Source organism: Lepisma saccharinum, chromosome 2, assembly GCF_977018435.1.
Source record: "Lepisma saccharinum chromosome 2, izLepSacc3.1, whole genome shotgun sequence".
Classification (NCBI taxonomy): domain Eukaryota; kingdom Metazoa; phylum Arthropoda; class Insecta; order Zygentoma; family Lepismatidae; genus Lepisma; species Lepisma saccharinum.
The window spans coordinates 145,824,256-145,842,265 of NC_139230.1; the positions used below are offsets into that span (position 1 = coordinate 145,824,256).

The 18,010-nt window shown below is 39.7% G+C and overlaps 1 protein-coding gene across 4 annotated transcripts in view; it reads right to left on the reverse strand.

Moving 5' to 3' along the window:
* CaMKI (Calcium/calmodulin-dependent protein kinase I) overlaps window positions 1-18,010 on the reverse strand; it is a 687,397-nt gene that overhangs the window by 24,457 nt on the left and 644,930 nt on the right. For all 4 annotated transcript variants that reach the window (XM_083117582.1, XM_083117581.1, XM_083117580.1 and 1 more), the window contains one exon: window positions 4,059-4,185. In XM_083117582.1, the coding sequence (XP_082973708.1) occupies window positions 4,059-4,185 (127 nt within the window). The remainder of the gene's footprint in view (window positions 1-4,058; window positions 4,186-18,010) is intronic.

Sequence of the window (18,010 nt, forward strand, 5' to 3'; positions counted from 1 at the left end):
GAGGTGCCTGATGGGAGTTACCAGCAATCCCACATCAGCACTTATGGGATCAATAACCACTTAATTTGTCTTTCCCTTGCAATTTGTGAAGGTTTATTTTAAAAAGCTGCAGTCCCCTTATCCACTGTGTTTCCCTTTCTTTCCCCATAAAAGAAACTGACACCTCACCAGTATCAAATCTACCATGTTAAAACAGCTCTCTGCAATAAATAGCTTGCTCTTCACCAAGGAGTAGGATTCAGTTGCTATCTTGTTTTTTATTCCTCCAAGTCACAGACTAACAAAACAACACCATGACAGTGTCTCAGAATTTACTCTACTGAACATAATATTTATGAAACAACATACTGGTTTGTCACCAATTTTAACGGAGACAAATGAAGCTATTTTTGTATTATTCTTGGTTCTGTTAGCCCAGGGGTGCCCACAGGGTGAGATTATGGTGTAGACTGTGCCATCGATATTTTTTATGGGGGGGGGGGGAGATTTTTTCCTAAAAATAATTTGATATTTAACATTTATATATTTTTCTAAAATAAATGTAAAAAACTTTACACCATAAGACGAATAAGACGAAGAGGGACAATTACACACCAGTTGTGCATTTATTTTAATATCGTCGGATTGGGCATTGCTATTTAAAAAAGGTATTAGTATGCAAGAGAGAGTGAATTTCTCTCCATTTTGTAAGTGGAAACTGTTTTTCAAGTTGATTAGTATGCTAGACACGATGTTTGAAAAATATGATTAATAAGTATTTACAGAATCCCATGTATTCCTTATGGGAAATCCACTTCAAGTTATGGCTAATCAAATGGCAGTTTCGACTTTTCCTACTATGACATAGTTCAACGTGTCCTTTTTCCGTCCATGTACTTTTCTACGTCATTAGATGTTTCATGTTCCTGAGAGAATGAATAAAATAATGGTCCCATAAGTGTAATGCATTTATCCTTGCCTCCTACGGCCATCCTGGCAGTGTTGCCAAACCTGATGTGCATAAAAGAGCTCAATTTCACTTCACCATTAATTGAGCTAAAGGTGACTTTCAAGGAGCTAGATTAACGAAGGCTGCATAAAGTGCCTCCTAGGATAATTTTAGGTGTCAGAGGGGTGGGGGTGCTGCTATTACCATTAGCTTTAAAGTGAGTGCAATTTATTCTTAATTTTCACCGCCTAGATTTGGCAGCATTACGCATCTTAATAATCCACTGATGCTCATATGAAATCGAAAGTAAAGGATTCCCAGCCACCTTAGCCACGGCACTATAAAAAAGTAGCTGGGGAGGTAAGAGGGGGCAAGTGGCCCAGCCAATATAACAATATCACATCACGTGCAAAATGCACACTCATGGCAAATGTTGGTCTTTGTGGGCCGGAGCCAGTGGTGGCATCATAGGGGGGCAGGGGCAGGTGCCACAGTTCACAGCCAAACGAGTGCACGACAGAGCCAGATGGAGTTTGCAACAGTGATCGGCAGCTGCCGCAGCGAGAAAGACCTAGGGGAAATTGTCCCTCCCCCCCTTAAGTGCACCATATATAACCCACTAGATGAAGAAAGGGAGGCAGGGGTGTACTCAGGTGGGTTTCTGGACACCATACTTTTTTTGGGGGGGGGTGTTTGTGGTGGAAATTTGAGGTGAACAGTACAGCATTGGACACAAGTTAAATTACATTATCAACTAATCATTGCTGTTCTATAAATAGCAATTTCTAAATTGCTACGGGAATTGTAACATGTAATATCGGAGGGGGGATATCCAACTCTTAAATGTTAGGTCTTAAATCGACACATGGATTCTGGTGGGTGATCAAGGATGAAACATTGGAGGGCACAATATCTAACTCTTGAATATTAGTGTTAAATCTTAGATTATGCCGACAATTTTGGTTAGGGGAGACTGGGCATTAAATTTGGGGGGATATACAACTCTTGTGTATTAATATTGCATCTGAAACTGTTGCCGGAAAACTGGTGTGGGTACTAAGAATTATTTTCTTCGGAGGGGCTTATATCTACCCATCAATATCAAGAGTAAGTTTAACATTTTGGTGGGACTATTGAATATTAAATTTGAGGGGAGGGGAGGTATGAAGCTCTTGATAAAGTGTAAAATCTTAGATAGTCAAGGGATTTCTGTAGTGGGAAGAGTGTTCGAACATTATATATGTATGGCGGGATCTTACGAAAATACTGACACCTCATCAAATTAATATTCTTGCAAGCCTGCTAAGAAATTGATGTAAAAAGTTTTTGCTTGCTTCGCTTGCAGCAATACGTTACAAAAATGTGTGTTCCACATTTTGATGAGATAATTGTGAAGAATTATTCTGTAGTTGAATTACAACACACAAAAATATATTCTCGATATTGATTAATAATACCAGTTCTTATAATATAATGCTTACTGCTTAATTTAAAGCAGGTGCATCATTTTGATGATGTAAATCTATTAGCAATAATATTGTATTATTGATTCCCTGTATGCTGTAATAGTTGTATGAAGTGTACCAATAAAACCAATAAACAGAAAAATAAATAACTGATTGATTGAGTTTGTGTTTTAAGTCCACTTTATGCACAGTAAGGCTAATTGGGACTGGACATACTTTAATGTGGGATCCAAACCACAATGTGCCCCACTGGGTATCAAACCTGGGAGTCCTTTATTACAAGGCGATGACGCTACCCACTACACCATCGGAGAGGCACACAGAAAAATAAATAATGTCAAAATTTGCATTTCTAACTTAATGTCACAGCGTAGTATTACTTTAGCAAGTGAAATTTGCACTTAAGATAAAATCCATTTAATCATTGCTGTGGATTATTAAAATAATTATAATTGCCCCAAGCAGAGGGAGTGAGTTCTCTTGAGGTACCTTATTATATTTTCACCCCAGCCTTAGGAATTTCTAACTAGGGTTATGTATATGTCTCATGAAACACATGAACAAGCCCATTTTGGTTAACAGCAACTGCAGCCCATTACTTGGTTTGCCCAGATTGAATTTTCTATCTCAAGTTGTGTAAAAATTTGTGTTAAATACTCAAATTGTTGGTTTTTAAAATCTTCTTCACCCACAAACACTGTTTAAATGCATATTTATGTAATTTAATTCTTGACGTTTGAGACTGCTAGCTTTCAGTTTTTTTGAAAATTTGTACAATGAAAAAAATATTGACAGTTTAACAAGCTATTGTACTCAAATAAAAATAAATTATTACATATTCATCCAAACTATTTTGAGAGATAATGCATCCACAGTCTTGGTGTGGATAGGAACACCTGTTTAAAGGGGAGGGGCAGATCAAGTATAGTGTTCAGCAAAAAAAACAAAAAAACTTACTTTCAGTACACACGCTATCGTAATTAAATACTTTATGGGAATTATGACAATTTGGGGGGACACATGAGGTGATTTGAGGAGGGATGTGCCCTTGACTTTGGGAGGGATTGGCACCCCTCTGTTAGTCATATACTATAGTGGAACCACGAGCAAAACAACCTGTGCAGACCCGCAGCACCTGTGCACCGTACCCCCGCAAGTAGGGGAGGGGGAGAGTGGACCATGCTTCCTTATGGCCCGAGGTGGAGGGAAGAAGGGAAAGCTGCACGGGGACTTTTCGCCCCAAGGTTTTTTTCCTTGTGGTCGATCTATAGCCGTGCACCCTATCTCTCACAGAGATATCCCTTAAGCTGTGACAGGAAAAATAATTCTCACCCATGTGCCCCAAAAATTTGTTGTTGACCATTGCTACTCAACCTGGCTCTATGTAAGCTCTTTAAGGAAAAAAAGAAGAAACTGTAAACAATCAATAAAAGTAACAGGAGCAGCTACAAAGGAAATTTTTATTTCCTCCCACATGCACAGTTGTGAAAAGTAGGTATGGCCAGACCTGGATCCTAAAATACCTAGGTCCTGGAAACTGGATCCTGTATTTGGAACAGGGTAATTGTAATGACATAAATACCTCTATGTTATCATGTACATGGGGAAAACTGTAAATTAAGTTAATAGCAAAAATAAAAGTTCCTGTAAAATATTATACTTACCAGGGATGAGCAAGGGCTTGTCTACAAGTGTATCTTTTCTCCACATCCACACACATGAGTTGACGGATAAAATCCTTTGCTGAGTCACTAATATCATCCCAATATGGTGAATCAAATTCAAACTCGCCTAGAATTGAGAAGAAATATTTTGTAATTAATAGACATACTAAAATGTACATGTAAATGCCAAAACAATGTTTAAATGAAAATGACACAAAGCACTTAAAGGAAAAATGCTGTAATAACACTGAAGTTGAAAAAAAAATAATCAATGTATGTGTTCCAAGTACTACCTTGGTTAATTTTATGATCCTGATGATGTCCCATGAACAATGGAATGTACATAGTGACATGCACTGAGGAGCTGCGAGTCTAGCAGTGATAGATCAATGATCTCAAATATTAATTATTTTTAAATTGCAATATTAATTGTCTTTTCGAAGCCACAGTTCACATGCAACACTTTTTTTCCACGCGCTTCTCACCCCTATGTATGATCGCCCAGCACACTGGAAGGAGCTTAATCTAGTGGGCTTTATAACCACCAGCCAAGTTTCATGTAGAGGCTGCTGTGGAAAGGGAACTGGAAGACTTCTGTGTTTACTCCCCCTCCCCTCAAACCCTCTGGCCAGTGCCATGGTTAAAAGCCTGTGCTTTCAGGTACCCCAGTCTATCCCCTATATAGGGTGATAGAGGATTGGTTTCCTTGATTCCTTGACTTCTTGCCGGAGAAGCTCGGGACAGTAATTCCAATATTTACATCACAAATTTTACGCATTGTATTTATGTACAGGGTTGGGCAGTGTTCAACTACCATATTCCAAGGTTGGTATCTCTGCCGGTCCTCCAATGAGGATTGCATTCACCGTGCCAGTTGTTTCAAGATTGAGCGTTGGTCAGCAGCTCACCGTGCATTTACTGTGGAAACATATTTCAAAAATACTGAAAGTGTCCTAGTTACACCGAGGAAATTCAGGCAACATTTTCGAGTAGGCCGTCATGGTCATGTTCCTGATCGACACATAATAAAGAAATGGATTGATAAGTTTAGACAAACCGCTTGTGCAACTGACAGTAAACCCGGTCGAAGTGAAAGAACTGTACAAACCCCTGAAAACATTGAGAGGGTAAGACGATCTATTGACCAGAGTCCAAGATGGTCTGCGAAGAAGCTTGTCGCTTCTCTGCTAATGTCAGTGCAATCGGTGTGGCATATTTATCATGACCATCTCCATTACCACCCATACAAGATACAGGTTGTTCAGGAATTGTCAGCATGTGATTGTGAGTTAAGGAAACAGTTCTGTGTAGGCTTTGTGCGGTTACAAAACCAAGAGAGGAATTTGTTGCGCAATTTGATGATGTCTGATGAAGCTCATTTTGAGTTGTGTGGTGCTGTGAACAAACAAAACATGTGATATTGGAGTGATCAAAATCCACAACAGTTGCATCAAAAGCCCCTCTGCAGTGAGAGAGTTACAGTGTGGTGTGGCATCCCAACTTTCGGGATCGTAGGGCCGTATTTCTTCGAGGATGAGCATGGCAGTACTGTAACCACAGTAACCTCAGAGCAATACGTGCATATGCTGGAAAACTTCATGCTTCCACGTTTTCGGCAGTTAAATGTTGATCTTGCCAGGGTCTACATGCAGCAAGATTGAGCTACAGCACACACAGCTCGCCAGTCAATGGCTACTTTGTGGAGTGTTTTCGGAAACCGTGTGATCTCCCGATTTGGAAACATTAACTAGACTTCCAGCTCACCAGATATATCTGTGTGTGATTACTTTCTTTGGGGATTTTTGAAGAACAAGGTATTTTCAACACGAGCACCAGACATCGCCACATTAAAACGAAGAATTCAGGAAGAAGTGCATGCAATTTCGGGAGATATGCTTATGTGTATAATGGAATCCCTCAATCGCAGAGTCTGCGAGTGTTACAATCGCAACGGACAACATCTACCTGACGTGATTTTTAAAAAGTGACCAGACAAACGGATACTGATTGTTGTGTAACTACTGGGGTATGTAATGGCAAGCCTTTCTGATTCATTTTTCATTAACAATACACAGTTTGCATGATTAGGGAGTTATTTATTTCATGTTTAAAATGGTAGTTGAATGCTGCTGAACCCTGTATAATAGCATATGGCTTCAAGTCTTCATTATTTACGAATTGAGAAAGTTGTGTGCCGACAAATTGCTGGAAACAATTCCTTTTTCTCCAATAAGGAATGTAATAATAATAATGTAAATATTATGTTAACATTCGCTCGTTCGTCTATTTCATCAATATCTGTTGAAAGTCTCTCTTGGGATTATTCATATTGCATGACAGTCTAAACACGATGGAGACTTTCTATAATAAACATTCTTGAATTTAATTCCTTACTTATTTGAAATCCTTTGCCTTGGTAAGTTTGTAAGTACTGTAAATACTTCTTACAACATCACAAGTATCATTATTATTTTGTATTTTGCTCAAGTAAGACTGCAAAGTGACACTAGTGGCAACCCTGCCACACACTCCTGGAAGTTATGTCAGAGCGGTAGTTTGCTGTGTTGGGTTGCATACATACAGGATAGAAGTAAAGTTTATAAGGAAAAGTTACTTGTTTTTATGATATCTACCAGCACCAAAGCATTGTTGAAGTTGTTTTATATACCCTGTATATGTATATATGGATAAAAGAAAGAAGGGCCAAAAGGGCTAAATAAAAAGCAAAGAAGGAGAAAGGAATCACTCACCAGACAGTAGAAATAGTCAAATTTCGCAGACACGAGCTGCATCTTCAGTTGAAAAAAAAAGATGGAACCAGAAGTTGGAAACCTGCAGAGTTGCCAGGTCTTGATCGAAGAAGTAGAAGTATGGAAAAAACACTGTTCTGTCACCAGGCTCATCGAATGAGGATGAGGGGATGATGTGGGGGCAGAGGGAAGATTGGGTGGAGGTGGTGAGATGGGTTGGGGTTGAGATCAGGGTGTGGTGGGGAAGTTACTGGGTGGCCTTGTTCAGGCCAGGCGGTGTGGTTGCACTCATGGCTGATATGTAGACCATCTCCCATTTTTTGTGAATTAAGGTGTTGGCTGATTGGGGTAAGAGATGAATGATCGATACCAGGAAGCAGTCATTGAAAGGGATATTGTGGTGGTTGGTGTGGATGGCGACAGTGAAGTCCAGGTTGTGGGTGGAGGAGTGGTGGTTATTGATTCTGAGGTTGAGAGCATTTGATGTTTCCCTCAGGTAAAAGTCACCACAGATGTTGCAGGTGAGGATGAAAATCAGGTTTGAGGTGTGGCAGGTTCCTTTGGGGTGGAGGGTGAATTTGCCAGTGGCCCTGTGCACCTGGAGGGCGTGAGAGGTGATGAGAATGGGGGTTTTGCACCTAGGACAATTGCATTTGTAGACAGGGGGATGTTGGTTGTGTGTTGAAGGAGTGTTGTGCACCAGGATGTTTTGGAGGTTGTGGAGGAAGGAGATTGAAAACCACTCTGGGCTTGTTGGGAAAGATGTTTCTGGTTTCAGGATCATTGTGGAGAATGGGGAGAAGAGAGCTTAGCGTGTGCCTGATTTTGTTGAGGTGGGGGTGATATTGGGTGATGAGTGCAGGTGTGTTGGTGGCAGGTTTCTTGGTGGTGGTGTGTGAGGCAGCTCAGGATATTTGTTTGGTGACCAGGGTGGAGGGATATCCACGGTTGACCAGGGCTTGGTGTAGGCGGAGGTTATAATTCTGGCGGGAGGTGGATAAGTGTTATGTTAAGGCACTGTCCCCTGAGGGACAGGGAGAATGGGATGTCTTTCTTGGTGTGAAACAGATGGGAGCTGGAGAAGTGTAGGTATTGCATGTGGTTGGTGGGTTTTATTTAGATTGAGGTTTTCAGACGTCCTTCCTTGATGTGCACATCCACATCCAGGGAGGTGATGTGGTTGGGGGAGTGGGTCCAGGTGAACTTTATGGAACGGAAGTGGTTGAGTTGGTCCAGGAAAAGCTGATAGGGATGGTTCTCCATGGGTCCAGAGCATGAAGATGTCGTCGATGAAGTGGAGCCAGAGGAGGGGTTTGGGGGAACTCTTGTTCAAGTTTGCCCATGAAAAGGTTTGAGTAGGATGGGGCCATTCTGGTATCCATGGCTGTGCCTCGGATCTGTAGGGGATGTTGTTTTCTAAGGTGAAATTGTTACATGTGAGGACAAGGTGGGCTTGGTGGGTCAGGAAGTTGGTGTTGGGGTTGTGAGGTTTATGTCTGCTATTGAGGTAGAATTCCATGGAGAGGAGAAAGTGGGATTGGGGTATGTTGGTGTAAAGGGAAGTGACGTCGATGGTAGCAAGGATGGTGTTTTGGGGTAGCAGTGGAAGGGTGCTGATTTACTGGAGGAAGTGGTTGGTGTCACAGAGGCAGGAGGGTAGAGATTTCACAAGAGGCTGGAGGTGGAAGTCAACAAGAGCTGAGAATCTTTCAGTAGGTGAGTTGTAGCTGAACACAATGGGTCTGCCAGGGTTACCAGGTTTGTGAATTTTGGGCAGTAGGTAGAGGTGGGGCTGCGGGGGTTGTTTGGAGCGAGCATGGCTATAGTGGACGCTGTCAGGCCCTCAGGGGGCCACAGGTGTGGATGAAGTCCTGGATTTTGTTGAGGTGTGCGGAGGGTAGGTCAACTGTGGTGGGTTTGTAGGTGGAGGAGTCAGCCAGCTGGCAAGGGAGCTTGTTCTCAGCTGGGGGAGAAGGTAAGGCCTTTGGATAAAACAGCCATTTCATCAGTGGTAAGTTAATGGCTGGATAAATTGAGTATATCCTGGTTGTCTTTGGAGTGGGTTGGCGTCGTTGGTCATCATGGATCTGGTGGGGATGGGTTTGTCCGTGGACTGGTTATTTCCAAATGTGCAGTTGCAAATTTGATTTTCCGGGGGGATGAGTGAAAATATGATGAAATTGATGAAAGGACACTTGCAAAAACACCCATTCCCTGGCAAGGACTTGAATCTGGGACCTCTGGCAGTGTAGCATGCTGTGCTAATCACTCCACTATGGAGGTTGGCTAGAAGTTATGGGCACAGAATTACATCAGAGAACCAGTTTTGTCTTCATGTTCTTTCATAATTTATGACAGCTCATAATGAGAGCACACCATTTCCATTAACATCATAACTTATGAAGTTAAACTGTAAAAGTACACCCTAACAGCTAAGAGACTAAAGTTTTGCCATCTACCTAAGCAATAGTTTGTATATGGGGTATGTTTACTGAAATTACAAATTAGTATAGATTGGAAAATATTACTAGTTCCCATATTTTGCAAGTACAAGGGCAATCATTTAATTTTGGATAAGAGAGAGCTTGAGTGAGCAAAATCATAATCAAAATCATTTTCAGTTTTCACTTAAATACATAGACCCACAAATATTAAAAGGTGTAGGAACTGAAATTCCATTTCATTATTTTTCATTTTCAACCCACCCTGAGAACCATCAAGGATGCAACAACATTTTGACAGGGAACAATTTAAAGGAAGACAATGGCCATACCTAAATCCTGCCTGGTTAGTGATAACCAGGGAACAGATTTATACGTGATAAAAATGTGCTAAATATGTAATTATAACTCCATTAAGCCTTGTTTCCATGATTATGAAAAACTAAATATGCTGACCAAGGCAGTAATTTATTTTATTAAAAACATAAACTAACGTAACGTTTCAACCTTCTAGCAAGGTCTTCTTCAGACTCTGTATCAAGTACAAAAGTAACCAGATACAACAAGAAGGGTAATATATATACACAAACATTACTCCTTCCAGACTATTTAGAAAGTTGTTAGGAACTTTCTAGCAGATGACTTTCACTTTCCAACTTTACTTTCACCTAAAAGGCTAAACACAATTACTTCCATATAGAATGTGGTTGGACTTTTTAATCTCACGCTCTTTTCCCTTTATTCTTCTTTCTTCTCCTCTCCTCTTTTTCTCTTGTCCTTTCCAGTCTTTCCAACATCTTCTTCCATTCTTTGTTTAACTTCAGTCCCCCATTCCAGTTCATTGCGTCTTCTTCGCCTTTCTTCTCGATTTCCTTGGCTTCCTTCCATTTTCTCACTAGCATTCTCTTCTCCCTTCCTATTTGCTTAGCCTCATCCCACTCTATGTCATGTCCTGTTTCTCTCGTGTGTTTAAATATTGCATTTCTCTCTCTCTTAAGTCGTACATCATCCCTATGTTGTTTCAACCTGTCTTTCAGCCTTTTTTTCTTCGTTTCTCCTATGTACACACTCTGACATTCTTTACATTTTACTTCGTAGTTAATCCCTTCTTCTTCCTCTTCTCTGTTTTCCTTTTTCTTGTTAGCATTCCTCGCTATTCCTAAGATGCTTCTCCCTCCCTTCCTGTAAGTTTTAATTCCTGCTTTCCTAAGCACTTTGCATATCTTTTCTGTGGTCTTCCCCATACTACTTATTCCAAACCTTCTCTCCTCTTTTTCTTTCTCTTTCTCTTCCAAAGGACTTAAGTTAAATGAGATGAAGACGACAATGTTTAGCTTAGACGTGAAAAGTATGTTCCCGAGCATCAAGAGGGGACACGTTTTGGACATTATTAAAAAGAGAATGGGACAAGAAATTATAGGAGAATGGGATAGTGAAAGGGTAGTGAAGGCGCTGGAAACCATTTGGAATAACGGTTACAGTATAATGGGAGATAAAATAATGTTAATGAGTGGACTAAATATAGGTTCCAGTCTAAGCCCAGCATTGGCTGAATTGGTTATGAATGAATGGGAAAAGAAAGTGATAGAAAAGGGAGGTGACAAAATGATTCTGTTTTGCAGATATGTGGACGACTGTTTTGGCATATGGAAGGGAACGAAGAGGCAGCTTGACATTTTTGCCAAAGAAATTCAAGATGAAGAAAGAGGGATATTATTGGAACTTGAAATAGAAGAAGAAGACAAGTTAAGCTATCTAGATATATTGATGAAAAGGAAAAGAGGACAAGAAATTGAAACCGCTTGGCATCAGAAGAAGTGTGCAGCAGGGGTATTCTGCCACAAAAGAAGTGATGTAAGTGAGGTGACAAAAATAAAAAAATAAAAAAAATTATAAAGAATATGGAGGACAGAATCAAGAAAATATGCATGAAAGAATGTGAAAAAGAAGGCAAAATAAATAGCCTATGGAAACAGCTGGAAAAGAATGGCTATGAGAAGCAGGATAGACTGGACATAAACAGAAGAAGTAAGAAAACGGGCAGGGGAGAATTGGAAGAGAAAGAAAAAGAGGAGAGAAGGTTTGGAATAAGGAGTATGGGGAAGACCACAGAAAATATATGCAAAGTGCTTAGGAAAGCAGGAATTAAAACTTACAGGAAGGGAGGGAGAAGCATCTTAGGAATAGCGAGGAATGCTAACAAGAAAAAGGAAAACAGAGAAGAGGAAGAAGAAGGGATTATCTACGAAGTAAAATGTAAAGAATGTCAGTGTGTGTACATAGGAGAAACGAAGAAAAAAAGGCTGAAATACAGGTTGAAACAACATAGGGATGATGTACGACTTAAGAGAGAGAGAAATGCAATATTTAAACACACGAGAGAAACAGGACATGACATAGAGTGGGATGAGGCTAAGCAAATAGGAAGGGAGAAGAGAATGCTAGTGAGAAAATGGAAGGAAGCCAAGGAAATCGAGAAGAAAGGCGAAGAAGACACAATGAACTGGAATGGGGGACTGAAGTTAAACAAAGAATGGAAGAAGATGTTGGAAAGACTGGAAAGGACAAGAGAAAAAGAGGAGAGGAGAAGAAAGAAGAATAAAGGGAAAAGAGCGTGAGATTAAAAAGTCCAACCACATTCTATATGGAAGTAATTGTGTTTAGCCTTTTAGGTGAAAGTAAAGTTGGAAAGTGAAAGTCATCTGCTAGAAAGTTCCTAACAACTTTCTAAATAGTCTGGAGGGAGTAATGTTTGTGTATATATATTACCCTTCTTGTTGTATCTGGTTACTTTTGTACTTGATACAGAGTCTGAAGAAGACCTTGCTAGAAGGTTGAAACGTTACGTTAGTTTATGTTTTTAATAAAATAAATTACTGCCTTGGTCAGCATATTTAGTTTTTCATAAATATGTAAATGCATATTTAGTTATTTTCACCAAAATATGAGTTAAATATGGATTTAAAATTGTAAAAATTTGCCTTTTTATAATATAATCGAGGGGCAACCCAGGGTAAGGTGAAGTGAACATATAACCTCTCCCTTGCCAAGACAGTGCATGTTCAATGAACACATCCTTCTCGAGGTAACCCTGATTTCGCTAAACACTGTGGATCTAGACTGGGAAGTCGATAAAAAAAAATCCCTGAAGCAGCAACCTCTTCAGTAGAGTTGATGAGGACATCAGTCCAGAAGTGTCTAGAACCCGATAGTCACAGACGGAGTTGGAGCAACAGAATGGTCGGAAAGCCATAAGAAGGCAGCCCCTTCATTCGGCTAGACTCATCATAGGGGTAATAACACACGTGCGTCGAAATTCACTTTATTCAGAGAAGACATAAGGTAGATGCTGGGCAGATCAAATGGAAATGACTATTGGAACATGGAATATAACCTCTCTGACAGGAAAATAATGTGAGATAATAGAAGAAATGGAAAAATACAAGATTAAAATCTTAGGCATAAGCGAGACCAAAAGGAAAGGATCAGGAGAGATGATGATGAATAAGGGATATACCTTAATATTCTCTGATAAGAAAGCAAGAGCAAAAGAAGGTGTAGGCATAATATTTGAAGAAGAATGTATGAAGAAAATAATAAATTGGGAACCAATTACATCAAGAATATTAAGAGTAGATATGGAAATGGATGCATTTAGAAAATGGTTTAAATTTAAATCTCAAAATGCACGAAAAGAGTACGTGGAAAAGAAGAAAGAGGCAAGAACAGTAGTAAAGAAGGAAAGAAGTGGATGCAAGAATGGGTCAAAGTGCTAGAAGAAGATGTAGATGGGAACAAGAAACTATTGTATGGATTAGTGAGAGAAATGAAAAGAGGAAGAGGAGACAGCTGTAAGCTAAGGGATGAAAGGGGAATCGTTGTAGAAGAGGATGAGGAAATAAGGAGAATGTGGAGAAATCATTTCAAGAAATTGCTGAATGTGAAAAAAGGAAATGAACATGAAGAAGGGAAGGAAAGAATGAATCTCACATGGAAAGAAGTTGAGGAAGCACTAAAGAAAATGAAGAGAGGTAGAGCACCAGAAGTAGATGAAGTGCCAGTGGAAATGATACTAGGAGCAGGAGTGATTGGTGTGCAGTGGCTGTACAGATTGTTGAAAACAGTGTGGCAAGAGAGAGAACTGCCAAGAGATTGGACAAAGGGATTAATAGTTCCCATATTCAAGGGGGACAGAAAGGAATGTAAAAACTACAGAGGAATAACACTTATGTGCCACTCAGCAAAGGTGATTGAGAAAATATTAGAGAAAAGAATAAAGGAAGTAACAGAGCTGAACATGAGAGAGGAACAGTATGGATTACTAGGAGGCAGATCAACAGTAGATCTGATATTCACCATAAGGCAAATGCAGGAAAGGCACTATGAGTATGGAAATGATTTGATTATGGCATACCTAGATATAGAAAAGGCATACGATAGCATGGACAGAACAAAGATTTGGAAGGCTCTAAGAGAGAAAGGAGTCGAGGAAGAGATAGTGTGGAGAGTGCAGAGCACATACAAGGCCAACCAGAGCTGTGTGAAGACACCAGTGGTAAGAACAGAGTGGTTCAGTAGAAGTAATGGACTAAAACAGGGAAGTTCTATTCATAATTACAATGGATGCAATTAACAAAGAGGTGGGGAAGAAGATAGGAGAGGAAGAGATGAAGGCACTGTTGTTCGCTGATTACTTAGTAATATGGGGGAACAAGGAAGAAAAAGTAGACACACAGCTTGATAGTTGAAATGAGGAAATCAGAAGAGCAGGAATAAAATTCAGCGCAGAAATGAGTGAGGTGTAAATAACAACAAGAAACAAAGCCAGAAATGAACCAAGAATAAAGATGGACATGGAAGAGTTGAGGGTAGTGGAGAGTTTCAAATATCTAGGAAGCATAATTGAGAGAAGTGGAAGAATAGATGAGGAGGTAAACAAAAGAGGGCAAATGGGTGGTGGACTATATCAAAGTGTTCAAAGATTAATATGGAACAGGGATGTACCAATGAAATGCAAGAAGGTAATATATAATACATACTATGAGCCAATAATTACGTACGGAGCAGAGACTTGGACAATGACAGAGAGAGACAAAAGAAAGATGCAGGCAGTGGAGATGAAATTTTTGAGGAGTATATTGGGGAAGACTAGAAGGGATAGAATAAGGAATGAGGAGATCCGACAGACAGTGGGTGTGGTGAAGCTTCAGGACAGGATAGATCAGGCACAGATGAGATGGTTCAGACACATGAAGAGGATGGATGCAGAAAGACTACCAGTAAGAGCTTACAATGCACAAGGAGTGAAAATAAGGCCAAGGGGGAGACCAAGATGTCGGTGGAAAGAGCAGATAGTGGTGAGTGTTGGGAGAAGAGGACAAGATTGGAAGACCATGGAAAGAGAGAAGTGGTGGAAGACCAGGAAAAATGGAGAGGCTTGACTTCTATGCTGACCCAGCCAGAGGCAGGAAACGGCAAAAGATGATGATGTAAATGGAGGAGAAAATATAACTTATTCAGATCTATGCATCTACAGAGGATGGAAATGAATGTGAAAAAGATCTTTTCAACCTACAGGATACTATGAATAAGGATAAGGACTTTGTGAGACATGTGATCATCATGGGAAACTGGAATGCCAGAATTGGAAATGAACCAGAAAAAGGAAACGAGTGTATGGGAAAGCAGAAGCAGTGAAAAATAGAAATGGAGAAAGAATGATTGAATACTGTACAGACAATAAATTACTTATAGGAAATACATTCTTTCCACATGAACAATACATAAAATAACATTTGTGGCAGAAAGAAGAACATCAAGAAGTGCAATAGATTATTTCACTTACACAGAAAATACAAGATATGCAACACAAGATGTCAGAGTGTACAGAAGTGCAGAACTAAGCACCAAACATAAATTACTAAAAATGAAGACAAGATTTCAGGATCCTAAATAAATACAAAAAGTACACAAAAATTAAAATAGGAGAACTAAAGACAGAATGTAAGCAAAAAGAATTTAAAAGGCAAGGGAAGGAAGAGATGAACAAAAGAGAGACAGAGAGAGAGAGAGCTAAGTATCCAGAACCAAGATAAAGAAGAAAGATGGAATATTCTAAAAAGAGTATTGATTACGGCAGCTATAGAAGTTTGTGGTATAACAATCGTAGGACATCAAAAGAAAAGATCAAAATGGTGGAATGATGTGGTTAAAGAAATAGTTGAAAGAAAGAAACAAGCAAGGAGGAGTGTACATGGAAAATAAGACAGAAGAAAAATGGAAAGTGTGTGTTCAGAAAAGAAATTAAGCAAAAGAAGCAGTTCGGCAAGCAAAGAAAGAATCATGGTAAGAGTTTGGGTTAGAAATAGAGAAAAAACTATCAAGGGAATAGTCAAAAGTTCTGGCAGACAGTAAAAGCAATGAAAGGAAAATATGGGAAGAGAATAAGAAACATAGAAGATGAATCAGGAAAGATCCAAACGGAAACTGAAGATATATTTAAGACAAGGAGTAAGTATTCCAAACACACATTTAGAGATGAAAATGGGAAGATGCAATAGAGAGTGCAAATGTTGAAGAGGATGGAAGAGATGAAATAAGAATGCAAGAAGTAGAGGATGCAATAAAGAGTGAAATTAGGAAAAGGAGCAGGAGCAAATGGGGTATACCCAGAACTAATAAAGCTGGGAGGAAAGAAAGTTGTGCAATGGTTGTGGAAGATTTGTAACAAAGCATGGAAGAGAATTAAAATACCCAAAGATGGGGAAGAAACATGATCATACCAATCCACAAAAAGGGTAGCACTATAAAGTGTGAAAATTATAGAGCAATCTGTCCATCTTTAGTAGCTCTAAAAATATACACAAGAATCTTAGAAAGAAGGTCAAGAGATGAAGTAGAGCAGGAGTTAGAAGAAGAACAAGCAGAATTCAGAAGAGGAAGACAAACGCAAGATCATATTTTCATCCTATGACAAGTTATAGATAAATTCCTTAGCAGAGAAAAATAACTATTTGTAGCCTTTTTGGATTTAAAGGCAACTATTGATACAGTACCACGACAACAACTATGGTCAGCATTACAAAAAATACGAGCCTCAGAAAAACTAGTAAGATGAATACAAAGTGTCTACAAGACAGTTACAGGACTAGTGAGAATAGGAGGGGAGAAATCAAAAGAATTTAACATGAACAAAGGAGTTAAACCAGGAGATAGCCTCAGCCCCTTACTATTTATAATACTAAGGGATCAAATACATAAACAATGTAGATGAACTTGAAAATGTAAGGTTGGGAATAGGAAACTGAAACCAGTTTATGTACAATCACTTCTGTATGCTGATGACATAGCATTAGTAACACCAACTAAAAAGGGACTACAACATACAATAATAGAATGGGCCAGCTCAATACAAGATAAGAGAAATGACAGTGAACCCAAATAAGAGTAAAGTAACGCATATATCAAAGCATGGAAATGAAGAGAGATTGGAAATAAAATGGCAAGGAGAACAGCTAGAACAAGTGAATAGATATAATCACTTGGAAACAATAATAACAGGTGATGGAAAAGTTGAAGAAGAACTAAATAACGGAGTTCTAAAAACAAATAAACTATATTACCAAATAAGCAAGGAAAGAAGGGTTCTCCTCCGTAGCCGAGAGGGTTAAGGTGTTCACTTGTCTTGAGATCGTTCGCTGTGGGACGGCGTAGGTTAAAATCCGGCTCTGGTTGGAATTTATTCGGCCTACATATAGGGCTGGTGGCAACCCACCATCGTGAGGAAATTGGGGAGCTCCGAATGAGTGAGTGTAATCCAGTCGTGAAGTCCTACAATGGCTGGGAGTCAGTCAGGCTGACCACCCGTCCCCCTAGTCTGGCTGCAGATCTCCACGCCCCCTTGGTGGCTCGCGTGGGAGGGAGGCCAGCAGTCAGTAGGTAAGCCTTGGCTCGATATTGGGCTGTTGCACTATTAGATTTTAAGGAAAGAAGGAGGTACAAGAAAATGCTAAATTAAGGATTTATAAAACCATAATTACACCAACAATGCTCTATGGCATAGAAAGCTTAATGCTCCAAAATAAGCATAAAAGTAGATTAACAGCAACAGAGATGAAATACCTCAGAAGAGTCTTAGGAAAAACCAGAATCAGAAACACTAAAATCAGGGAACAGCTTCAAGTAGAATCCGTTGAAGAGATAATAGAGAGAAGAACACTGGGCTGGTATGGCCATGTCATGAGAACAGGAGAAGAAAGAAAACCGAAACAAGTAATGGAAGCGAGACCAGAAGGAAGGAGAGGAAGAGAAAGACCTTGGATAGAATGGGAGCAATACCTGTCAGAGATGGTTACTAAAAGAGGGAAGACATTAATGGAAGTTAAGAGAATGGCACAAGATAGGAAGAGTTTTAGTAGATGGCTGAATGACTCAGACGCCTAACAGCATGAAGGGGAAGAAGAAGAAGTAAGTAATAATATAAGAACCTACGAATGTAACTCTTTGAGTTTTAAAACAACTGATTGCATTTCTCTCGGAATTGTAACTATTACTGTGATGGTCTTGAATAGAAACCAGAAGCAAATTCCCTACATGTGCCACAAAATCGTTGCTGTGAGGTGCGCAACTATAGTAGTGAGGGTGGGGTTAGCAATGAGCTGCTCGACTTGGAACTCTCTTCCCATGTTGCCAAAATAACATTTGTAACAACCAGGAGCAGATGCTTGAGCCCTCATTCTCTGTTATTGACAACAATTGTAAA